This window comes from Gasterosteus aculeatus, chromosome 21 (genome assembly GCF_964276395.1).
Source record: "Gasterosteus aculeatus chromosome 21, fGasAcu3.hap1.1, whole genome shotgun sequence".
In the NCBI taxonomy this organism is placed as follows: Eukaryota; Metazoa; Chordata; class Actinopteri; order Perciformes; family Gasterosteidae; genus Gasterosteus; species Gasterosteus aculeatus.
This window is the reverse complement of record NC_135708.1, coordinates 20,729,180-20,756,207: the sequence shown is the minus strand read 5'-3', so window position 1 is coordinate 20,756,207 and position 27,028 is coordinate 20,729,180. Positions and strand designations below refer to the sequence as shown.

The 27,028-nt window shown below is 49.0% G+C and overlaps 1 protein-coding gene across 1 annotated transcript in view; it reads right to left on the bottom strand.

Moving 5' to 3' along the window:
* Window positions 1-27,028, bottom strand: part of LOC120813002 (sodium channel protein type 3 subunit alpha-like) — a 70,363-nt gene that overhangs the window by 19,472 nt on the left and 23,863 nt on the right. The window contains exons 9-21 of the mRNA XM_078096374.1: window positions 20,430-20,571; window positions 20,106-20,303; window positions 18,345-18,524; window positions 18,004-18,261; window positions 17,668-17,790; window positions 15,625-15,745; window positions 14,658-14,896; window positions 9,676-9,849; window positions 9,164-9,325; window positions 8,254-8,448; window positions 3,243-3,383; window positions 2,859-2,979; window positions 354-550 (exon numbers count right to left, since the gene is read on the bottom strand). Of these exons, the coding sequence (XP_077952500.1) occupies window positions 354-550; window positions 2,859-2,979; window positions 3,243-3,383; window positions 8,254-8,448; window positions 9,164-9,325; window positions 9,676-9,849; window positions 14,658-14,896; window positions 15,625-15,745; window positions 17,668-17,790; window positions 18,004-18,261; window positions 18,345-18,524; window positions 20,106-20,303; window positions 20,430-20,571 (2,251 nt within the window). The remainder of the gene's footprint in view (window positions 1-353; window positions 551-2,858; window positions 2,980-3,242; window positions 3,384-8,253; window positions 8,449-9,163; window positions 9,326-9,675; window positions 9,850-14,657; window positions 14,897-15,624; window positions 15,746-17,667; window positions 17,791-18,003; window positions 18,262-18,344; window positions 18,525-20,105; window positions 20,304-20,429; window positions 20,572-27,028) is intronic.

Here is a 27,028-nt window from a genome sequence, read left to right as displayed (position 1 = left end):
TGTATGATTTAAAAAGGTTTCATGCTTCGTCTGCACACACGCACGCACGCACGCACACGCACACACACACACACACACACACACACACACACACACACACAGGTTTGTTTGCGTCACACAGAAGCATCTGTGAGTGAACCAGAGGACCTCGCAGGTGCATCTCCTCCTCGGAGCCTGGCTCTGCTCCTCCTCCATACCTTCTCACTCTCTTCCTTCCTCTCCTCCTCCTCCTCTCGTCCTTACCTCCTCCCTATCCTGCTCGTCTTCCTCCTCCTCCTCGGAGCCTGGCTCTGCTCCTCCTCCATACCTTCTCACTCTCTTCCATCCTCTCCTCCTCCTCCTCTCGTCCTTACCTCCTCCCTATCCTGCTCGTCTTCCTCCTCCTCCTCGGTGCCCTGGCTCTGCTCCTCCTCCTCTTCTTCCTCCTCCTCCTCCTCCTCGGGGAACTCCACGTCTGACTCTCCTGGTGCGATGGGCACGCTGATGGTGAGGTTTGGGTTGGTCATGTAGCTGTCGTCCTCCGGCACCACGTACTTCTCCACGTGTCGGCCTGCGGACGATTCATGACATCAGAGCTCTGACCTCTGACCCCCGACCCATCAGAACTCTGACCTCTGACCCCCGACCCATCAGAACTCTGACCCCCGACCCATCAGAGCTCCGACCTCCGACCTATCAGAGCTCTGACCTCTGACCCCCGACCCATCAGAGCTCTGACCTCCGACCCCCGACCCATCAGAGCTCTGACCTCTGACCCCCGACCCATCAGAACTCTGACCTCTGACCCCCGACCCATCAGAGCTCTGACCCCCGACCCATCAGAGCTCTGACCTCTGACCCCCGACCCATCAGAGCTCTGACCCCCGACCCATCAGACCTCTGACCTCCGACCCCCGACCCATCAGAGCTCTGACCTCCGACCCATTAGAGCTCTGACCTCTGACCCCCGACCCATCAGAACTCTGACCTCTGACCCCCAACCCATGAGAGCTCTGACCTCTGACCCCCGACCCATCAGAGCTCTGACCCCCGACCCATCAGAGCTCTGACCTCCGACCCATCAGAGCCCTGACCTCTGACCCCCGACCCATCAGAACTCTGACCTCTGACCCCCGACCCATCAGAGCTCTGACCTCCGACCCCCGACCCATTAGAACTCTGACCTCTGACCCCCGACCCATCAGAACTCTGACCTCTGACCCCCGACCCATAAGAGCTCTGACCTCTGACCCCCGACCCATCAGAGCTCTGACCTCCGACCCCCGACCCATCAGAGCTCTGACCTCTGACCCCCGACCCATCAGAACTCTGACCTCTGACCCCTGACCCATCAGAGCTCTGACCTCTGACCCCCGACCCATCAGAGCTCTGACCTCCGACCCCCGACCCATCAGATCTCTGACCTCTGACCCCCGACCCATCAGAACTCTGACCCCCGACCCATCAGAGCTCTGACCCCGACCCATCAGAGCTCTGACCTCCGACCCCCGACCCATCAGAACTCTGACCTCTGACCCCCGACCCATCAGAGCTCTGACCCCCGACCCATCAGAGCTCTGACCTCTGACCCCCGACCCATCAGACCTCTGACCCCCGACCCATCAGAGCTCTGACCTCTGACCCCCGACCTATCAGAGCTCTGACCCCCGACCCATCAGAGCTCTGACCTCCGACCCCCGACCCATCAGAGCTCTGACCTCTGACCCCCGACCCATCAGAGCTCTGACCCCCGACCCATCAGAGCTCTGACCTCCGACCCCCGACCCATCAGAGCTCTGACCTCCGACCCCCGACCCATCAGAACTCTGACCTCTGACCCCCGACCCATGAGAGCTCTGACCTCTGACCCCCGACCCATCGGAGCTCTGACCCCCGACCCATCAGAGCTCTGACCTCCGACCCCCGACCCATCAGAGCCCTGACCTCTGACCCCCGACCCATCAGAACTCTGACCTCTGACCCCCGACCCATCAGAGCTCTGACCTCCGACCCCCGACCCATCAGAGCTCTGACCTCCGACCCCCGACCCATTAGAGCTCTGACCTCTGACCCCCGACCCATCAGAACTCTGACCTCTGACCCCCGACCCATGAGAGCTCTGACCTCTGACCCCCGACCCATCAGAGCTCTGACCCCCGACCCCCGACCCATCAGAGCTCTGACCTCTGACCCCCGACCCATCAGAGCTCTGACCTCCGACCCCCGACCCATCAGAACTCTGACCCCCGACCCATCAGAGCTCTGACCCCCGACCCATCAGAGCTCTGACCTCTGACCCCCGACCCATCAGAGCTCTGACCTCTGACCCCCGACCCATCAGAACTCTGACCCCCGACCCATCAGAGCTCTGACCCCCGACCCATCAGAGCTCTGACCTCTGACCCCCGACCCATCAGAACTCTGACCTCTGACCCCCGACCCATCAGAGCTCTGACCCCCGACCCATCAGAGCTCTGACCTCTGACCCCCGACCCATCAGAACTCTGACCTCTGACCCCCGACCCATCAGAGCTCTGACCTCTGACCCCCGACCCATCAGAGCTCTGACCTCTGACCTCCGACCCAAAATACATTCCTTGAAACAAAGTTCTGTCTTCCTGAAAGCAACTTTGTTGCCTCGGTTCAGAGGTGAACTGACATTTTATTAATATAAATAAAAATGAATCGTTGTATCACTTTAATCGCTTGAGAAGTTATAAAAGTAATAAACGTGTGATGATTCATATAACGGTCGACACCAATAACTCGACGCTAGCTGATTGTTTAACTCCTTTTAGCTTCATCGTCTATTCGATCGAGGTGTTTGTCCACGAAGCGGATCGCGTGAAGGACGCATCCTGCCTCCAGCTTCCTGTCACCTATGGCCGCCCCGTTGGCCTCGCTGTGGACGGTGCTCAGGCGCTTCAGCTTCATCATGGCTTTGGCCTCCTTCCTCTTCTGGCGGCGGCGCTTCAGGTTCCCGTTGAAGAAGTCCACCACCTGCGGGGGAGAGCAGAACCAGCTTCACTCACGGGTTCTCCAGCAGGTAAACGGACGGATGGAAGCCTCTCCACACAGCAGTGACGGTTACGATAATAACAACGAACATCATTCTGTATCGAAGAGGACATGAAACTAGAGATAAACTCATGTAATCAAGAGAGAAAAAGAGGGTTATTTTCTCATCGACGTCTCTGGGAGCAGAGGAGTCGCCCCCTGCTGGTCAGCATCAGCACCACGCCCTCTCCAGGTGGGGGGATTACCTGTCTGCGGCACCAGGCCAGGCCCCTGGTGATCCGGTGGATGGCGATGTGCAGGTTGTTCATCTCGCCGTCGTCGTCGGGCGCCGACAGGTTGTCCGAGCTGAAGCTGCTGAGGAGCAGCGCCAGGAAGAGGTTCAGCAGCTGGAGACAAAGACAGAAGAGGGTCCGTCCTCACGCAGTGGAGAGGAAAACATATTTACAGCTCACTTAAATGTCTTTGATTAAACCCCAGAAACGTCCAGATGTTCCAGATGTTTCCTGCTGCTGTGTCTGTTCCTTGACGACACATTGAGCTCCACATGTTTCCTCAAAAGCTTTATTTTCACAACGTTACTCCTCGTTTTCCGTACATTTCCAACTTGTGTTCTCGTTACATGAACACACTCTTTTCAAAATAAACTTCCATCTTCACAGGAAATGGAACCAACGGTATGTAACCGTGGTAACGGGGTTCATCCAGACCATAACAGCACTAGTTCAGGAGAACCGGGTTACCACGGGTCACACACACAGTCAGTGGTAGGTTATTTTGTCCCTCCTGGGCCACAGTAGACACAGTAAGGCTTTTATTGTGGCGGTTCACTAGTAATCGGGCCTTTTGATTTGTCCCTGTCCAACCTACTTTATATGGGGCGGATCAATACAGGCTGACAATGTGTGTGTATTGATGTCAGCTGCTGGTGTGTGTTGTTTGTGTTACCGATCAGTGTGCGACTGTCACATATCCCCCCCCCCCCCACTCGATTGGCCGCTCTGCGCCCCGAACTGGACACCGATAGGTCGATGCCGCTGATCGGTGGTCATGGCGACGTGCGCCGACAGCTTGAACGGCGACCTTGCCCGATTTGCGATAAGCCGATAGCACGCGGCTGACCGCCCCCCCCCCCCGTGGGTTATGATGCGTATCCATAGTAACTGGCAGCATCTTGTTATAGATCAGCCCACCAGGGGGCGATGGACGTGGTCACGGTTTACCAGCTAGCGAGCACCTGCTGCTCTGGGTGGGAAACCCTGTTAGTGACCCAACGGAACGTGTGATGATGATGAGCGTGACAGACAAAGTGTGTGTGTGTGTGTGTGTGTGTGGGGGGGGGACGTCAGTTTCCACAGCAGCAGACCACCTGAATCGGCTCATTTAACTCGTTAAGCGGATCGTACCAATTAGCTCGGGGAAGTGGGCCAACCCATCCACACACACACACACACACACACACACACACACACACACACACACACACACACACACACACACACACACACACACTGTGAGGCGAGAGAGGCAAAGCACAGCTGAGCCACCGACAATTATTTATTTATTTCCCTTTAATAGTATTTTGTTGATTTTAACTTTGTTTTATTACTTTCACCGTAATTTTGCTATTTTTTCTTTTTCTTCAAGTAATTATAAAGACAATCAAATTCTGACAAAGATAAAAATATATATACATATAAAAATATTTTTTTTAAATATATCGATATATAAATACTGATGTCACGGAGCGTTATATTATATACATATATATATACATATATATATATATACATATATATATATATATATATATATATACATACACATATATATATATATATGTATATATATATATGTAGAGAGAGAGAGAGAGACCTGGTGGAGACGTTGTGCACGGAAACATTCAGCCTGAGACACAAGTTTATCTCAGTCGAGGAGAACCCAGGGAGCAGCTGCTGCCCTGGTAACACACACACACACACACACACACACACACACACACACACACACACACACACAGAGACACTCACACACACTCACACGCACACCTGAAGGACTACCTCATCCACACAGCGGTGGATGATGAATGAGCCGTAACATGATCTGTTTCTACTCGTTACAACAAACCCCCCCGACAGCAAAGCCCCCTGGGAAAAAAAACAGACTTGCAACGTGAGGGAAGAAGGACGAGAGACAGACAGAGAGACAGACAGAGAGACAGACACAGACACAGACAGAGAGACAGACAGAGACACAGACAGAGAGACAGACACTATATTTCACAATATTTCTTCACGAAGAGGAAGAGGAGGAAGAGAATGGGGGAGGATGATGGGCAGAAGGAGGGGGAGGGGGAGGAGGAGGGGGAGGAGGGGGAGGAGGGGGAGGAGGGGGAGCAGCGTGTCTCGGGCAGGTGTGTGCAGGTGAAGTGCTGCCTCAGGAAACCACATTCAGCTCGTTTGTCACTGAGAGGAACTGCAAAGCAAACATCTGCTCACCTGCTCCAACTGTGCACACACACACACACGCACACACACGCACGCACACACACGCACGCACACACACACGCACACACACACACCGTGTGTGTCCATAAGATAAGAGGCATTTCTCTCTGGATCTGCCATGAAAGCATTGATGCTTGTTACATTTAGCTAATCAACACACACACAGACCCACACACACACACTCACACACACACACACACACACAGACACACACACACAGACACACACGTGACGTCACTGGCTCTGCTGACCTCACAACACGCATCATTAACCGCGTGTGTTGCATGAAATGAAAATTGGATTTGGAGATTTATATTCGTTAATGTTTTGTTATCTATGTGTCCCTGTAACGTTACATCCGCGTGATTGTGTGTGTGTGTGTGTGTGTGTTTGTGTGCGATAGGTCCAACAGCAGTTGGTCCCGCCCCCTGCCCCCGGGCCTTCTGGGTATTAACGTGACATCATGCGTTCTGCTGTCACAACAACAAGGTCTCACGTCGTCCCCGGCGACAAAGGTCTGACATGCTGACGTGAGAGCGACTTCCTTCACCTCCTCCTTCCTTTCCTTTGCTCATTTCCTTTCTCCTCTCCTTTCTTTACAGCTGCTTCCTTCCTTGGGCCCTTTTTCATTTCCCTCCCTTTATTTCACACTTCCCTCTTTCCTTCCTCCATCATTGCACTTCCTCTTCATCGTTCCTCCTTCCTTTCCTTCTCCCATAAATCTGTCCGCTCATCCTTCTCCTTCATTTGCTGCCCTTTCCTCCCTTCCTTCCTCCCTTCCTTCCTTCCTTCTTTCTTTCCTTCCTTCCTTCCCTCCTCTACTCCCCTTGCTTTCGGTTATGAGGTGTGACACTTCACAAAAACAAAATCATACGCACACATATGAGTGCATGCGTAAATGCCTTGACACACACACACACACACACACACACACACACACACAGACACACACACACACACGCTGAGCTGTGCACAGAGGCCATTTATAAAGGGATAAATCATCTGAATTGGAAAGGTTTGGTCATCATGACACACACACCAACACACAGACACACACTCACACACACACAGACACACACTCACACACACACAGACACACACTCACACACACACACTCTCGTCTGGGCTTATTCGTTCAGTCAGGTCAGCAAATCCCTCTGGAGGACGAGATACACCTCCTGCCTGACAGGAGAAGAATAAGAGGTTGTTGACTGTTAATGAGTGAGTGTGTGTGTGTGTGTGCACTCACTCACTCACACTCACTCACACACACGATCCAGTGGTCGTTGAATATGAGAATGTTGAGAACCACAAGCGACTAAAGGAAGAAGAGACCTTCTGGTTCCTGCAGCAGATGTTGAAGCTCACGGCGTGAACAGAGGAACGTTCACCGCACGCAGAGATGCAACAAAGAGGCCGGCTGTTATTATCGTAGTGATGTCTCCATTATGGCGGATAAACAACGGTCACAGGACGACGACGCCACACGTCGTCATGGATACGGGCGCCGTTAGCGAGCACGTAGGATGTGAAATCACCGAGGTCCATCCAGATGTTTCAGTACGTCTGTAAACGTCACACGGACTTCGAGCGCCACGGACGGCGCCTCGCGGCACCAGACGAGATCAACGAGTCGGATCCGCTGATGACGACCTCATCGGTTAGTCACTCACCACTGGTCCGAACCCGCAGGGTCATGTGACAGGAAGCGCGAGCGACTCGCTGCTGCTTCCTTCATGTACAACAAGCAGAGAGACACACGCACACACACAGACACACGCACACACACTCACACAGACACACACAGACACACACACACACACAGACGCACACACACACACACACACATGCACACGCACAGACACGCACACACGCACACACACACACACAGACACACACACACACACACACACACACACACACTGAGTGCTCATCTTGTCAGAAAAAAGAGGAGAGCAGAGCTTTCCTTTGTTGTGATGATATCTAGACATCTCCTGTTACACTGTACGCCCCCCTTCACCCCCCCACCACACACACACACACACACACACACACACACGCACACACACACACACACACTCATGTCTCCACTTCTAAACACATCAATCAAATCTATCTGTGTGTGTCTGAGTGTTGACCATCAGATAAGTGTACTTCTTCTTCTCCAGTTACCGCCTCCTGTCTGCTCTGAATCCCACTGATTAGAACACACACACAGGCACACACACACACACAGACTCACACACACAGACACACACACTTCCTAAGGCCGTGTTCAAACCAATCAGAGCGGAGTGTTTAAGATATTTTAACATTTTGAGGGAAAAATAACAAAACGTCAGTTGTTTGTGCGTCAGTTTGTTTGGGTTCACGCAGCTACAGTGCGTCCTGTCGATGATGTCATGAACCCAGACTAGCTTAGCATCAGTGCTAGCTGTGTGTATGGCTGTAAAAGCCATATGAGCTAATGGCAACTAACATTCCTTTCCCACAGCAGAATTAACAATGTTTTTCAAATCAGAAAAGTGCAGATTTTCCACCACAGGGAGTTTAAAAGGTTTATAAGTGTAAGTTTGAGGTATTTGTTACTTTGTGACAAACAAACAAAAGCCAAACGCACTGAACCAGGACTCCTTCTGCAAAGACGGACCACGGAGGATTTAAGATGGCCGCTCCTTCTAAAGAACCCGAACATCTGGCCGTCGCTCAGCGGGAGGAGCTCTCCGGGGCTTCGGGGTCGGAGGTCACTCACCACAAGGTTTCCGATGACCATGACCAGCATGAAGACCAGGAGGCACAGCGGCTGACCCGCCACCTCCATGCAGTCCCACATGGTCTCGATCCACTCGCCACACAGCACCCTGAAGACGATGAGGAAGGAGTGGAAGAAGTCCTTCATGTGCCAGCGGGGCAGCGTGCAGTCCTTAGAGATCTTACAGACACAGTCCTGAGGGGGGGCGACCACACCACACGGCGACTGTTACACAGCAGGCTTTTATTGTGAAAGGGAGGAGACAGAAGCTCTGTGGATTTACAGTATTTTACAATCGCTATGACAATGTTTTCAATACTTCTAACGCAGCGACCGACCACGACACACAACTAAACATCAGAAACATCTGCACTAAAGGCTTTATTTGCAACATATGCAATATAGCTGCATTAATATTGCCGTATATGAAAATACTACGCGAATATACAAACGGAGAAGGCCCCCCCAAAAAGATCCACTGCGTAATCTACTCTGCCCGGTGTTCTGCATGTCTCGTCACAGCTGGTATCTTCTCTGGAGGCACCTTGGGAAACATCTTTTGGCATAAGTCAAAAACAATCAGCTGTTTCTCAGTAGCAATGGAATTAAATACACATATAATATGTTTGTGTTTTAATTCACAATATGAGCCGTTGTTGAATAATAAGGTTTTGGACGTGATGTCATCTGTTGGGGCGCACGGGCTGAGCGCTGCGTTGTTTTGGTCTTTGGTGGAGCTTGTGTGTAAAATATGGGAATGTCAACGACAATAATAATAATAACAATAATCACAACAATAAACCACAGCGGGCCACGATGTCGAGGCCAACGCTAGCTTTTAACACAGCGCCTTTAGCCCGTGAGTTGTTCCGAGGTCAGAGGTCAGAGGTCGGAGGTCAGAAGCCGTTACCTGGTAGTTTTTCCCAAACAGCTGCATGCCGACCACGGCGAAGATGAAGACGATGATGGCGAGGACGAGCGTCAGGTTGCCCAGCGCGCCCATGGAGTTGCCGATGATCTTGATCAGGGTGTTGAGGGTCGGCCACGAGCGGGCGAGCTTGAACACGCGAAGCTGGAGGCAACGCAAGAAGAGGGGATTTTCAGAATAAGGGCACATATATTTATATTGTTCTTCAAAAGCAGCTTTTTGTTACAAAGTAAGAGTCGGGTCTCATTTCATGTTTGCTTCTGATTTCTGTTTGTTTACAGTAAAACATTGTTTCAGCTCCACGGAGAACCTTGAAGAAGGAGGGATGAAGACACACGGACAAGAAGCAAGGAGAGAGGAGAATATAAAAGAACACTAGAGAGAGAAAATCAATTAAGACAAAAAGACAGAAAAAAACCTTCTTATTTGTGTGTCTCTCTGTGTGTCTCTCTGTGTGTGTCTGTGTGTGTCTGTGTGTGTGCGTCTGTGCTCACCAGGCGGAAGGAGCGCAGCACGCTGAGTCCCTCCACGTCCGACAGGCCGAGCTCCATCAGGCTGAGGCAGACGATGATGCTGTCGAAGATGTTCCAGCCCGTCTGGAAGTAGTAGTACGGATCCAGAGCGATGATCTTCAGAACCATCTCCGCCGTGAAGATGCCCGAGAACACCTGGGGGGGGGGGGGGGGGGGGGGAGGAGATGCTTAAAGTCCACAGCCAGTCGTAACAACAAAAAAGACAATCATCTAAGACATGGAGACACACAGAACTCTTAAGTGTGAATTATGAGATTTAGAACTTGTAGTGAGACAAACGCATGCAGGTACAACACATGCAGAGAGATAAATGAAGGGCAGCGAGCCAAAGGGAAGGACATTTCACACTGGGTTAGGGTCTCACACACACACACACACACACACACACACACACACACACACACACACACACGTGTCACCTCTCATAACTCCAGCTGAAGTAATGAAGTAAGCAAGTTCTCTTAAAGCCAGCATGAGTTCAGCATCAAAAGGACACACTGACACGCTACATGTTCCATGTTAGCATCACAGCTAACCCTCACACAACAGTGTGTGTAGCAGCTGTTAGCAGCAGAATCACCAAGATTCCCCACCGGCAACCTTTGGTTCTTTAAAGAGAAGTCAGAGCTTCATGTGTTAAAGCTGCATTCTCTGTAGTGACCAGCAGGGGGCGACTCCTCTGCTCCCATAGACGTCTATGAGGAAATGACTCTACTTCTCTGTAGTGACCAGCAGGGGGCGACTCCTCTGCTCCCATAGACGTCTATGAGGAAATGACTCTACTTCTCTGTAGTGACCAGCAGGGGGCGACTCCTCTGCTCCCATAGACGTCTATGAGGAAATGACTCTACTTCTCTGTAGTGACCAGCAGGGGGCGACTCCTCTGCTCCCATAGACGTCTATGAGGAAATGACTCTACTTCTCTGTAGTGACCAGCAGGGGGCGACTCCTCTGCTCCCATAGACGTCTATGAGGAAATGACTCTACTTCTCTGTAGTGACCAGCAGGGGGCGACTCCTCTGCTCCCATAGACGTCTATGAGGAAATGACTCTACTTCTCTGTAGTGACCAGCAGGGGGCGACTCCTCTGCTCCCATAGACGTCTATGAGGAAATGACTCTACTTCTCTGCAGCGACCAGCAGGGGGCGACTCCTCTGCTCCCATAGACGTCTATGAGGAAATGACTCTACTTCTCTGTAGTGACCAGCAGGGGGCGACTCCTCTGCTCCCATAGACGTCTATGAGGAAATGACTCTACTTCTCTGTAGTGACCAGCAGGGGGCGACTCCTCTGCTCCCATAGACGTCTATGAGGAAATGACTCTACTTCTCTGTAGTGACCAGCAGGGGGCGACTCCTCTGCTCCCATAGACGTCTATGAGGAAATGACTCTACTTCTCTGTAGTGACCAGCAGGGGGCGACTCCTCTGCTCCCATAGACGTCTATGAGGAAATGACTCTACTTCTCTGTAGTGACCAGCAGGGGGCGACTCCTCTGCTCCCATAGACGTCTATGAGGAAATGACTCTACTTCTCTGTAGTGACCAGCAGGGGGCGACTCCTCTGCTCCCATAGACGTCTATGAGGAAATGACTCTACTTCTCTGTAGTGACCAGCAGGGGGCGACTCCTCTGCTCCCATAGACGTCTATGAGGAAATGACTCTACTTCTCTGCAGTGACCAGCAGGGGGCGACTCCTCTGCTCCCATAGACGTCTATGAGGAAATGACTCTACTTCTCTGTAGTGACCAGCAGGGGGCGACTCCTCTGCTCCCATAGACGTCTATGAGGAAATGACTCTACTTCTCTGTAGTGACCAGCAGGGGGCGACTCCTCTGCTCCCATAGACGTCTATGAGGAAATGACTCTACTTCTCTGTAGTGACCAGCAGGGGGCGACTCCTCTGCTCCCATAGACGTCTATGAGGAAATGACTCCATTTAGAGTCAAAACGACAATAAAGCAGGGGATGCTTTAGGGCGGGGCTACACAATGATTGACAGGTCTCTAATAGACCATAAAGCAGGGGATGCTTTAGGGCGGGACTTCATATTTACAGTAAATGTACTTTTGCCAAATCACCACTAAGTCTGAGCTGAATATATACTTTTTCTGCTCAATTCTTTTCATTTAAACTCCACTCTTCTGTGTTGTTTTCTTCTGTGGTTTTGATCCTTTAAGCCCCGCCCCCCTGCCCCCCCCTGCAGACCTCAGCTCGTCAGGGTTTGCTTTGCTCTGCTTTACAACGTGTGCATCTGTGTGTGTGTGTGTGTGTGTGTCCGTGCTTCTCAGCGTGTGTGTGTTTCACACAGCGAGGTTTAGTGGGACTATTTTTGCACAAAACCCATCTCTTTCTAGGGTGACATCTCTCTCTCACACACACACACACACACACTCACACGCACACACGCTCACACACACACACACACACACACGCTCACACACACACACCCACACCAGCTCATTAGCTCTGTTGTGCGATGATTAGCTCCTCCATCACGCTCCTATCAGTAACATCAGATCAGCCTCTCGGGACAAAAACTTCGAGATGACCGGCCTCGAGAGCTCCGGGTTGCCGGTTTGAATCCCTGGTTTGGTGCTGTGGGCCGTTGTGCGGCTTTGTGCGGCGTTGTGTTGCTGCTGACATTGGCAAAGCTCAACAGAGTTCAGCTGTCAAATATCAGCAGCAGCCTGCGGCGTCACGGCTGCTTTTATTTAAATAATTGTAGAATCTGGAGCCTGAATCACCAGCTCATCATCTTTATGCTTATGAGCATTTATTATTGTGACACAACACACTGCTTCTTTACACCCAGCTGATCTGCAGCAATATTGATATAGTCACATGAGACACACAGACACACACACACACACACACACACACACACACACAGACACACTTTGCAAACAGGGATTAGAGGAATTATCCCGTAAAGACGACTCAGCTGTTCTGCAGTTCGACCTCAAGTCACAACGATCATCGTTTAATAGCAGAAACGTCTCATATGAGAGACGCCCTTTCAAAATAAAACGCAGGCTGCAGAGGGAATGAACTAGAGCGACTGGTGACGTTTGAGGGAAACACTCATTTATTAATCAGGCCTCTCAGGGGTCACAGGTCACACCGGCCTCCATCTGGACCCCCACCCCAACACAGAGCCGTGCCCCCCCACCTTGTTTCTCCTTCTAAACTTCATCCCTCGCCTCCAACAGCCTGCGAGCTGAGCTGAGGGAACCTGACGTGTGTGTGTCTGTGTGTGTGTGTGTCTGTGTGTGTGTGTGTGTGTGTGTGTGTGTGTGTGTGATCAACACGGTGATGCACCTGCGGTCTCTCACACACCAGGTGAACCAATTACCATATTGCATCAACCTATCAGCTCCTGTCAGCTTGCAGGAGCACTGGGGGGAGGGTTGGGGGTGTGGGGGTGTGGGGGTGTTGCGATTGGGTGTGAGGGTGGGGGGGTTGCGAGTGGGTGTGTGGGTGGGGGCGTTGGGGGCCGTTGGGGGGGCAGTTACGGCGGTTCACCGTCTGACCCGTTTCTGTCAGCTCCGATAATCAAGCGCACCTCACCGCCTCCACCGAGGGAACAAAACCAACAACACGCCTCCTCGTTCCGGCAGAGCGGGGGCTATTTTCCTCTCTCTGAGGCTTGTGGGTTGGAGGCGTTCTCAAAGGTCACGGGGTCGCCCCCCCCCCCCCCCTCGGAGGTGAGTTAACGGGGGACGGCAGACTTTGATTTGAATATTAATGCTAGCTGACATCTATTCGTCCTCCTCACAGTGGGGGGGTTTAGCCCCCCCTCCCGTGTACTGCTGCGTGGTCACTATGCGCTTACATGCTAACGCATGTGAGCCAAAGAGCAGCAGGAAAAACACACACGTGACCATGACCACATGTGTGTCCACAAGCATGTTTGAGGAAATGACTGTCATGTATACATCCATCCTCCATCCTTCCATCCTCCATCCTTCCATCCTCCATCCTTCCATCCTCCATCCTCCATCCTTCCATCCTCCATCCTTCCATCCTCCATCCTTCCATCCTTCCATCCTCCATCCTCCATCCTTCCATCCTTCCATCCTCCATCCTTCCATCCTCCATCCTCCATCCTCCATCCTTCCATCCTCCATCCTCCATCCTCCATCCTTCCATCCTCCATCCTTCCATCCTTCCATCCTTCCATCCTCCATCCTTCCATCCTCCATCCTCCATCCTTCCATCCTCCATCCTTCCATCCTTCATCCTTCCATCCTCCATCCTTCCATCCTCCATCCTTCCATCCTCCATCCTTCCATCCTTCCATCCTCCATCCTTTCATTCTCCATCCTTCCATCCTCCATCCTCCATCCTCCATCCTTCCATCCTCCATCCTCCATCCTCCATCCTCCATCCTTCCATCCTCCATCCTTCCATCCTTCCATCCTTCCATCCTCCATCCTTCCATCCTCCATCCTCCATCCTTCCATCCTCCATCCTTCCATCCTTCATCCTTCCATCCTTCCATCCTCCATCCTTCCATCCTCCATCCTTCCATCCTTCCATCCTTCCATCCTCCATCCTTCCATCCTCCATCCTTCCATCCTCCATCCTCCATCCTTCCATCCTCCATCCTTCCATCCTTCATCCTTCCATCCTCCATCCTTCCATCCTCCATCCTTCCATCCTTCCATCCTTCCATCCTTCCATCCTTCCATCCTTCCATCCTCCATCCTTCCATCCTCCATCCTTCCATCCTTCCATCCTCCATCCTTCCATCCTTCCATCCTCCATCCTCCATCCTTCCATCCTCCATCCTTCCATCCTTCCATCCTCCATCCTTCCATCCTTCCATCCTCCATCCTCCATCCTTCCATCCTTCCATCCTCCATCCTCCATCCTCCATCCTCCATCCTCCATCCTTCCATCCTCCATCCTCCATCATGCCCCCCCCCCCCCCCACCTACCAGGTTGCCGACGCTCAGCATGCCGTTGAACTCGTCGGTCATGGGGTAGTGCTCCATGGCCATGAAGAGCGTGTTGAGGACGATGCACACGGTGATGGCCAGGTCCAGGAAGGGGTCCATCACCATGACGTTCACCTGCTGCTTCAGCCTCAGCCAGCGGGGGCAGCAGCCCCACACCAGGTACCGGTGGGCGAACACGTACCAGCACGGGTGGCACTTCTTATGGGCCTCCTCCAGCTCTGTGGGGGGGCAGAGGAGTCGCTGACATCTACTCGCACACGTCATGACAATAAAGACTGAAAACGCCTCAGGAAGGAGGTCAAAGGTCACTATGAAGATCAACACTCACATGGGACAGAACGAAGTCAACAAACAGTGAGACGAGGGGAAGTGATAAAGGATGAAAGGAGTGAAGGGAAGGAGGGAAGGAAGGGAGAGAGGACTCTCGTCCTCAGTGTCAGGGACAATGACTCAGCACACACACACACACACACAGAGACACACACACACACACAGTTACATGAATATCATCAAACACACAGGAAGCATCTCGTGCTTTATGAGGGTAACGATCATCTGTCTGTCTGTCTGTCTCTCTCTCTGTCTCTCTCTCTCCTCATTTCCAGCTCTCTTGCTCAAACAAAGGCAGCGTCCCCTTGGGGTTGACTTGGCCAGCACACACACACACACACACACACACACACAAAGGATAAAAACTCAAGCCAGCAACACACAACTACATGTAAGCGCACACACTTTTCCACAAAGTGCAAACAGACTCAATGGATGCAAAATTCAGACCGATTTACACACACACACACACACACATATACATATACACACACACACACACACACACACACACACACATATACACACACACACATACACACAGACACACACACACACACACACACGCACATGTGCAACGTGTAATATGTCTTTGTGTATGTGACACGCGTGTTACCCTCCATGGCGTCGGTGAGGTAGCTGGCGGCGCTCAGCGTCCTCCCCCTCCTCGCCGAGTCCTGTGTGGACGCTGGGCGGGGCAACAGCACGGTGCTGAGCTCCGTGGTGGAGGTGGGCACCTGGGGGGCAGTAAGCATACACACCTGTGTGAACACATGAAAGCTGCATGTTGCTTCAGCAGGAAGAGGAGCTTAGGACCACTCGGACCCCCAAAGGAGCTTAGGACCACTCGGACCCCCAAAGGAGCTTAGGACCACTCGGACCCCCGGAGGAGCTTAGGACCACTCGGACCCCTCGGAGGAGCTTAGGACCACTCGGACCCCCGGAGGAGCTTAGGACCACTCGGACCCCCGGAGGAGCTTAGGACCACTCGGACCCCCGGAGGAGCTTAGGACCACTCGGACCCCCGGGGGAGCTTAGGACCACTCGGACCCCCGGAGGAGCTTAGGACCACTCGGACCCCTCGGAGGAGCTTAGGACCACTCGGACCCCCAAAGGAGCTTAGGACCACGCTGACCTCCCGGAGGAGCTTAGGACCACTCGGACCCCCGGAGGAGCTTAGGACCACTCGGACCCCCGGAGGAGCTTAGGACCACTCGGACCCCTCGGAGGAGCTTAGGACCACTCGGACCCCCGGAGGAGCTTAGGACCACTCGGACCCCTCGGAGGAGCTTAGGACCACTCGGACCCCCAAAGGAGCTTAGGACCACGCTGACCTCCCGGAGGAGCTTAGGACCACTCGGACCCCCGGAGGAGCTTAGGACCACTCGGACCCCCGGAGGAGCTTAGGACCACTCGGACCCCTCGGAGGAGCTTAGGACCACTCGGACCCCCGGAGGAGCTTAGGACCACTCGGACCCCTCGGAGGAGCTTAGGACCACTCGGACCCCTCGGAGGAGCTTAGGACCACTCGGACCCCTCGGAGGAGCTTAGGACCACTCGGACCCCCAAAGGAGCTTAAGACCACTCGGACCCCCGGAGAGGAACCTGGACGACCCGTCTCCCTCAGGTGGGATTACACAACAGCCTTAATGCTCCTCCAATGAGACGTGACGCATGTCGCTGAAGGTCGCCGCCCACCACAACACCTACATCCTGTCTGAGAGTGCGCACACACACGCACACACACACACACACACACACACACACACACACACAGAAGCCCGGCTTCAGATCGCCGTGGCAACATTTCCATGGCGACGAAGCGCTCCCTTGTCCTCCCACTCGTCTCTCATCAGTCTGAGGAGCAGACAAAAACTCCTCTGAATATTACATTGTTCTTCTCCTCCTCCTTGTCTTTCTCTTATGTGTCCTCCTCCTCCTCTTCTTCGTCCGTGTTTCCTCCTCCTCCTCCTCCTGCTCGCATACAGGTACGGGGGTCCAGCAGATGGAGGTGAATAAAACCTCCTTCTCCTCCTCCTCTTGTACCACAGCGTAAGGGGCCAGCAGGTGGAGGCGATGGAGCTGCTGTGTTTGTCCCCGTGACCTCTGACCTGATGCTCGATGGAGGCGACTGTGACGTATCAGAATGAACTCAGCGCTTTATGTTGTGTATCCTGTCTCTCTTTGTGTGGTTTGTGTATTGGTTGGTGTGTGTCTCTTTGACAGACATTTTGTAGTTGGCCAGAAGGTCCATTAACATTTTTGGTCCTTTGGCCTGCAGCCATTAGATGTGTGTGTGTGTGTGTGTGTGTGTGTGTGTGTGTGTGTGTGTGTGTGTGTGTGTGTGTGTGCAGGACACCTCATTGCGTGCTGCAATGTGTGTCTTAATCCCCTGATGCCATCGCAGTGACACCACGTGTGTGTGTGTGTGTGTGTGTGTAGAGATGTGGGGAATACCTCAGTGTGTTATCTGAGATGGTAGAGATGTGTGTGTGTGTGTGTGTGTGTGTGTGTGTGTGTAGCCCATGATATCAGAGTGGAGTTACGCAAAGCGCTGATTCATACTTCACATGAGTGTTGAACGGCTGCAGACTTCACCATTGTTTACACACACACACACACACACACACGCACACAGACACACACACACGGTACTCACACTCTCCTCCTTGACCTTCTCCATGGGACAGGCAGCTAGCCCCTGCAGCGTAGGCGGGGAAACCCCGTTCTGGTCCATGGCGACAAACAGCTTCCCGTTGACATTTAGAGTCGGATAGAACACCTGGAAACACACACACACACACACACACACACACACAGACACACACACACACACAAACACCATATGTTATATTTGACCTAATCTACATTATCTCATTTATTATCTCATTTTAAGATAATCTCACTTTGCCTCATTTCATATTATTTCATATTATTTCTCACCAAAGTTCTTCTCATTAATCTCATTTCATAGCTCCGCCCCCTCCGGTCTCACCTGGGAGCTCCTGCTGGCGTTGCTGTAGGTGCTGGGCCTCCGTTTGGGCCACGGTTGGGGCAGCGTGCCGCCGAAGGTGCCGCCGCTGTAGGTGCGGCCCCCGACGCCCTCCACCACGTCGCCCGGGACGCTGTACTCGTCGTCGGCCATCTCGCCCTCGGACCCCCGGCTCCTCAGGCGGAAGTTGAAGACGGAGGAGACCTGGCTGCTTCGCCGGGTCCTGGAGGAGAAGGAGCGAGCCAGGAGAGGATGGAGGACCTGGAGGAGGACGCAGCCCGAGTTAAAGTCTGAATGCGTCTGAATGAATCTGAAAGACAAAGCGTGTGTTCGTCCTCCGTCACCTTCCCCCCCTCCGGCATGTCCACCTGCAGCAGCTTCTCCTCCGACAGGTTCGCCTCCACGTCGGACACGCCCACCAGCGCCTGACTCCGCCTCCGCTCCTCCACGCCGTCCGAAGGCAGACCAAACGGGGAGAGATCCGGTGACATGGAGTCAGAGTCCAGGAGCTTCTGGGCGGCGGCCTGACAAACAAAGTCTTAATTGGACGGATCCAACTCGTACCGCATATGACGTAGTCATGGTTACGTAACCCGCTGGTTGGAGGACTGACATTTTGAAGCTCGAAATTGACTTTGCCAATTTTTGCAATTCCGGCGCCGAGACCTGTCAATCACCCTAAGCCCCGCCCCAAAGCATCCCCTGCTTCATGGTCTGTTTGTCTCTAAATGGACCATCATTCACTAAATGAACATCATCTGTGTTGAAGAAGACTTGACCATAAACTCATGTTTACAATGTTTACTGAGGGAATAAATCAAGACAGAAGTAGAGTCATTTCCTCATAGACGTCTATGGGAGCAGAGGAGTCTCCCCCTGCTGGTCACTACAGAGAAGTAGAGTCATTTCCTCATAGACGTCTATGGGAGCAGAGGAGTCGCCCCCTGCTGGTCACTACAGAGAAGTAGAGTCATTTCCTCATAGACGTCTATGGGAGCAGAGGAGTCGCCCCCTGCTGGTCACTACAGAGAAGTAGAGTCATTTCCTCATAGACGTCTATGGGAGCAGAGGAGTCGCCCCCTGCTGGTCACTACAGAGAAGTAGAGTCATTTCCTCATAGACGTCTATGGCAGCAGAGGAGTCGCCCCCTGCTGGTCACTACAGAGAAGTAGAGTCATTTCCTCATAGACGTCTATGGCAGCAGAGGAGTCGCCCCCTGCTGGTCACTACAGAGAAGTAGAGTCATTTCCTCATAGACGTCTATGGGAGCAGAGGAGTCGCCCCCTGCTGGTCACTACAGAGAAGTAGAGTCATTTCCTCATAGACGTCTATGGGAGCAGAGGAGTCGCCCCCTGCTGGTCACTACAGAGAAGTAGAGTCATTTCCTCATAGACGTCTATGGGAGCAGAGGAGTCGCCCCCTGCTGGTCACTACAGAGAAGTAGAGTCATTTCCTCATAGACGTCTATGGGAGCAGAGGAGTCGCCCCCTGCTGGTCACTACAGAGAAGTAGAGTCATTTCCTCATAGACGTCTATGGGAGCAGAGGAGTCGCCCCCTGCTGGTCACTACAGAGAAGTAGAGTCATTTCCTCATAGACGTCTATGGGAGCAGAGGAGTCGCCCCCTGCTGGTCACCACACAGAATGCAGCTTTAACACACAATGCTTTGGCTTCTTACTTCTTAGAATATTACTTATTATTTATGGAGCAAATATTTCCGGAAAATGGTTTAAGGTTGGAAAACAAATGCTATTAGTCTTAATGTCTTTGCAAGGCATCATATTATAACAAATGCTCATTTTATTTAGAATGGAAATGGTCCACAGACCACTCAGAACTATTCAATCAGCAGACATGAAGTGTAAAACATAAGCTAGGTCAAGCTATTCACAGGGATCACCTCTCCTTGATTGACTCATATCTAAGTCCCGCCCCTTGAAACACAGACTGGCCAATCAAAGTTTAGCTCAGATTCAGGTTATCTAAGAGGAGTATTATTATCATATATATATATATATATATATATATATATATGTAAATCAATTATAAAACACTCCTGTTCCTTCTGTAAATCAGGACAGGAAGCCGCGTCCGATTGCGTCTACCTGCTGCTCCTTCTTCAGCATCTCCATGGCAACCTGGAACTCCCGCTCCTTCTGGCAGGCCTCGGCGATGGTCGCCTGGTTCTGCTCCTCGTAGGCCATGGCGACCACGGCCAGGATGAGGTTGACCAGGTAGAAGGAGCCCAGGAAGATCACCACCACGAAGAACACCATGTAGGTCTTACCGGCCGAGCGCAGCGTCTGCCGAATAAATCCAGAGAGAAGTCGAGTCGTTTCCTCATAGACGTCTATGGGAGCAGAGGAGTCGCCCCCTGCTGGAGGTTTAGGACTCTTCCTCTCTGAGTGGCGGGGCCAGTGGGCGTTTACCTGGTGGTAGAGGTTTTCCCAGTAGTCCTGAGTCATCAGGCGGAACAAGGACAGGAAGGCCCAGCCGAAGCTGTCGAAGCTCGTGTAGCCGTAGTTTGGGTTCCTTCCCGCCTTCAGACACACAAACCCATCCGGGCACTTTCTGTAAAACACACAAACACACACCTCAGTACTTTACTGGAGTATTTTAATTGTCTAGTACTTAATACTGTACTTCTACTACATCTCTTCTACTACAAGAAAAATGCGTTTTACATAAACAAGTATCTGCAATGATTTAATACAATAATACAAATGTACCCAGTAAATAAAGTAGCTTCACATTAAAATGCTGATATTCATTGGTACTAAAAACCAATATCAGCATGTTTATCCCAGTAAAACACCTTCTAAAATACTGCTGCTGAACTGTTTAGTCCTTTGAATTCAGGACCAATCTGGTCATTTAAGAAGGTGATATCTGTACTTTTCTTTCAGTTAAAGTTGTACTGCTGGTGACCCGAGGTGCTACGCAATTATAACTAATGGTTCTAGATCCCAACAGTCGATAGAAATATCAAAACACCTTCTTATGTATTAATTAATTATTTATGTATTATTATACTTATTAAAGTTGTAAATGACATCCGTCTTAACACAGACTCTGGCAAAACTTCAATATTAATGCTATTAGACCTCAGTGCTACATTTGATACGGTCGACCACTCAATACTTTTGGACAGGTAGGAAAACTGGGTGGGGCTCTCAGGCACAGTCTTAAGCTGGTTCAGGTCATATCTACAAGACAGGAACTATTTTGTTTCCATTGGTGACTTCGTATCAGAAACAACCGACGGAACGTGTGGAGTCCCCCAAGGTTCGATCTTAGGGCCGACTTTATTCAACATCTACATGCTCCCACTAGGACAAATCATGCAAAGAAATAAAATTGACCACCATTGCTACGCTGATGACACCCAAATCTATGTAGTGCTATCACCAAACGACTATCGCCAACACCTTCACTCTTTGTCCCTGAAAACATCAAATAAGCCAGAAATCTGGGGTTTATTATGGATTCAGATTTACACTTGGAGAGTCACATCAAATCAGTAACACAATCGGCCTACTACCACCTCAGAAATGTCGCACGACTTAGAGGGCTCATGTCAGCTCAAGACTTAGAAACACTTGTACATGCCTTTATAACTAGTAGGCTAGACTATTGTCATGGTCTCCTTGCAGGTCTTCCAAAAAAAACCTGTCAGGCAGCTCCAGCTTGTTCAGAACGCTGCTGCTAGAGTTCTAACAAAGACCAAAAAATGTGAGCACATTACAGCAATTCTTAAATCCTTACATCGGCTCCCAGTATGTCAGAGAATTCATTTCAAAATCCTACTGCTCACATATAAATCACTACATGGTTTAGGGGCAAAGTATATCACTGATATGCTTCCACTACATAAGCCTTCAAGATCACTAAGATCTTCTGACACAATGTTAGTGATTCCCAGAGTAAATACAAATCATGGGAAAGCATCATTTAGTTACTACGCAACAAACAGCTGGAACAAACTTCCTGAAGATTTAAGACTTAAACTCTGACCACGTTTAAAACAAGACTGAAAACGTATGTTCAGCTTCGCCTTCTGCTAAACTTTACCTTCATTGCACTTTTAACCTCTGCTTTTAATTAAACAATTTCAATAAGATTTTAATTTATAATTTTATTTGCTGTTTTTAATTGTCTTTTAATTCCTGCATTTTATTTCACTTTATTGTATGAAATGTTATGATGTGAAGCACTTTGAGTCTGCCTTGTGTATGAAAAGTGCTACACAAATAAACTTGCCTTGTGTCTCATTTAATTTATTGGTAAAAGTAATGAAACATTTAAATGAGCAAAGTAAATCCTTGTTACATGTATTGATCGTATCCTTGTTACATGTATTGATCGTATCCTTGTTACATGTATTGATCGTATTCTTGTTACATGTATGTATCATATTCTTGTTACATGTATTAATCGTATCCTTGTTACATGTATTGATCGTATCCTTGTTACATGTATTGATCGTATTCTTGTTACATGTATTAATCGTATCCTTGTTACATGTATTGATCGTATCCTTGTTACATGTATTGATCGTATCCTTGTTACATGTATTAATCGTATCCTTGTTACATGTATTGATCGTATCCTTGTTACATGTATTGATCGTATTCTTGTTACATGTATGTATCATATTCTTGTTACATGTATTAATCGTATCCTTGTTACATGTATTGATCGTATCCTTGTTACATGTATTGATCGTATCCTTGTTACATGTATTAATCGTATCCTTGTTACATGTATTGATCGTATCCTTGTTACATGTATTGATCGTATTCTTGTTACATGTATGTATCATATTCTTGTTACATGTATTAATCGTATCCTTGTTACATGTATTGATCGTATCCTTGTTACATGTATTGATCGTATCCTTGTTACATGTATTAATCGTATCCTTGTTACATGTATTGATCGTATCCTTGTTACATGTATTGATCGTATTCTTGTTACATGTATTGATCATATTCTTGTTACATGTATTGATCGTATCCTTGTTACATGTATTGATCGTATCCTTGTTACATGTATTGATCGTATCCTTGTTACATGTATTAATCGTATCCTTGTTACATGTATTGATCGTATTCTTGTTACTATTTTGATCGTATCCTTGTTACATGTATTGATCGTATCCTTGTTACTATTTTGATCGTATCCTTGTTACATGTATTGATCGTATCCTTGTTACATGTATGTATCGTATCCTTGTTACATATATGTATCGTATCCTTGTTACATGTATGTATCATATCCTTGTTACATGTATTGATCGTATCCTTGTTACATGTATTGATCGTATTCTTGTTACATGTATTGATCATATCCTTGTTACATGTATGTATCATATCCTTGTTACATGTATGTATCGTATCCTTGTTACATGTATTGATCGTATTCTTGTTACATGTATTGATCGTATCCTTGTTACATGTATTGATCATATCCTTGTTACATGTATGTATCGTGTCCTTGTTACATGTATGTATCGTATCCTTGTTACATGTATTGATCGTATTCTTGTTACATGTATTGATCATATCCTTGTTACATGTATTGATCGTATCCTTGTTACTATTTTGATCGTATTCTTGTTACATGTATTGATCATATCCTTGTTACATGTATGTATCGTGTCCTTGTTACATGTATGTATCGTATCCTTGTTACATGTATTGATCGTATCCTTGTTACTATTTTGATCGTATCCTTGTTACATGTATGTATCGTATCCTTGTTACATGTATTGATCGTATTCTTGTTACATGTATTGATCATATTCTTGTTACATGTATTGATCGTATCCTTGTTACATGTATGTATCGTATTCTTGTTACATGTATTAATCGTATCCTTGTTACATGTATTGATCATATTCTTGTTACATGTATTGATCGTATTCTTGTTACATGTATGTATCGTATCCTTGTTACATGTATTGATCGTATCCTTGTTACATTTATGTATCGTATCCTTGTTACATGTATGTATCGTATCCTTGTTACATGTATTGATCGTATCCTTGTTACATGTATGTATCGTATCCTTGTTACATGTATTGATCGTATTCTTGTTACATGTATTGATCATATTCTTGTTACATGTATTAATCGTATCCTTGTTACATGTATTGATCGTATCCTTGTTACATTTATGTATCGTATTCTTGTTACATGTATTGATCGTATCCTTGTTACATGTATTGATCGTATCCATGTTACATGTATTGATCGTATCCTTGTTACATGTATGTATCGTATCCTTGTTACATGTATGTATCGTATTCTTGTTACATGTATTGATCGTATCCTTGTTACATGTATTGATCGTATCCATGTTACATGTATTGATCGTATCCTTGTTACATGTATTGATCGTATCCTTGTTACATGTATGTATCGTATTCTTGTTACATGTATTGATCGTATTCTTGTTACACGTATTAATCGTATCCTTGTTACATGTATTGATCGTATTCTTGTTACATGTATTGATCGTATCCTTGTTACATGTATTGATCGTATTCTTGTTACATGTATTGATCATATCCTTGTTACATGTATTGATCGTATTATTGTTAAATGTATTGATTGTCCTTTGAACAAAGAGCCTGGAACACGTCGTCTCACAGCTGATGACTAAAGAACTTTGAAGCTTTTAACCGGATCGTCAATTTCAAGCCTTTTAATTCTCTAAATAACAGAACTTATTTTATGAGAGAAGAGTCCACATGAAGGTGTTATTACCATAAAGCAGCTGACCCTCAAACACACGATCAATAATCAATCATCTGAAATCAGAGCACTCAGTCACTTCTTGTGCTTATTTATCATTTAAAGACGTATTACGGTAATAACTTTTAGTTCAATAACACGTCCTCGCTCCTGCCCTGCGTCTCCAAACATCACGGTACCCACAATCCTCTCTGGTGCCGCTAGATTATTGATCCGCTAGTCGGTGACCACAGCAGGTAATAATAGCTTCATGCTGATGTCGGTAACAGCGGATCAATAAATAAAGCTAATTCAGATCAATATCACAGTGAGCTTCTCTTCTGAACATTACGGCAACAGAAAGCTTTTTTATTAAATCAGCTGTAGAAAGTCTGTTATTAACACGTTATTGATCCGTCACGTGACGCCACAATGTGAAAGGAGCAGCTGATCACAACAACCGGATCGATCCAACAAAGAACCAACACACACACAGACACACAGACACACACACACACACACACACACACTTCCATGCACCATCTCGTAGTGAGTCAACATGGTGGCATGTGAGTGGATGTGAAGTGTGTCTGATGGGCCGTCTGTGTGTGTGTGTGCGTATGTGTGTGTCTGTGTGTGTATGTGTGCGTATGTGTGTGTGTGTGTGTCTGTGAGGTGTCAGACTGTGAGACAGCCAGCAGTTATCTCTCACACACACCTCCTTCTATGTTAATGGGGGGACGCCACTTCAGACCCCCCCACACACTCCCACTGAAGGGCCCCTCAGCCGGCACTTACCCACCTTCATGACACACACACACACACACACACACACACACACACACACACACACACACACACACACACACACACACACACACACACACATTCTTAGATATAGAAATGAAATAATACCATGCTGAAACGTGAACAGTCATCTAACACAACGCATTGCTATTTATATGGATGACAATAATTCTAATAATAATAGTTATTAGTTATTATTATGAATACTAATATTAAAGCATTCATGCTCTCAGCTTTAAGAACTGGGTTCCTATGGAGACGCTCCCTGAAATAAATGCTGCTGTTTGGGACAAGAATTGCCAAATGTGTAAACACTTGTTTATGGAATTAATGTGTCCTTTGAGTAAGAAACAAATGTCAAGTTTATAGACTCGTGATGTGAGAGGGGGAGAGACAGATGGAGACAGACAGGTAGAGAGAGACAGGTAGAAGGGGAGAGACAGATGGAGACAGACAGGTAGAGAGAGACAGCTAGAAGAGGAGAGACAGATGGAGACAGACACACAGGTAGAGAGAGACGGGTAGAAGAGGAGAGACAGATGGAGACAGACACACAGGTAGAGAGAGACAGGTAGAAGAGGAGAGACAGATGGAGACAGACACACAGGTAGAGAGAGACGGGTAGAAGAGGAGAGACAGATGAAGACACACAGGTAGAGAGAGACGGGTAGAAGGGGAGAGACAGATGAAGACACACAGGTAGAGAGAGACGGGTAGAAGAGGAGAGACAGATGGAGACACACAGGTAGAGAGAGACGGGTAGAAGAGGAGAGACAGATGGAGACACACAGGTAGAGAGAGACGGGTAGAAGGGGAGAGACAGATGGAGACACACAGGTAGAGAGAGACGGAGACACAAATAAACATGTTGGAGTTAATCTGTGGGTTTTTGTGTTGTGTTCCTCTGCCGTTCAGTTCAGTTCCTGATGACCACACACACACACACACACACACACACACGCACACACACGCACACAGACACACACACACACACACACACGCACACAGACACACACACACACACACACACACACACGCACACACACGCACACAGACACACACACACACACACACACACACACACACACACACACGCACACACACGCACACAGACACACACACACACACGCGCGCACACAGACACACACACCTCTAATTATAACACTCAGGTAAACTCTCGAGTCCGGGGGGAAGAGAGTACTTAGCATTGCCATAGCAACCGTATCCCAGTGCTGGTTGCCGGGGGAGATTGTTTTGTGCCTTCTCTGTTGGGAGGACTGTGTGTTTGTGTGTGTGTCTGTGCGTGTGTGCATTTGTGCGTCTGCGTGTGTGTGAACTTTCCATGTTGCTCGCCCACACCTTATCAAGACCGAGGTGAACTTTAAAGCAGCTTCTGTTCCTCAGCACTCTGAATATCACACACACACACACACACACACACACACACACACACACACACAAACACACACACACACACACACAAA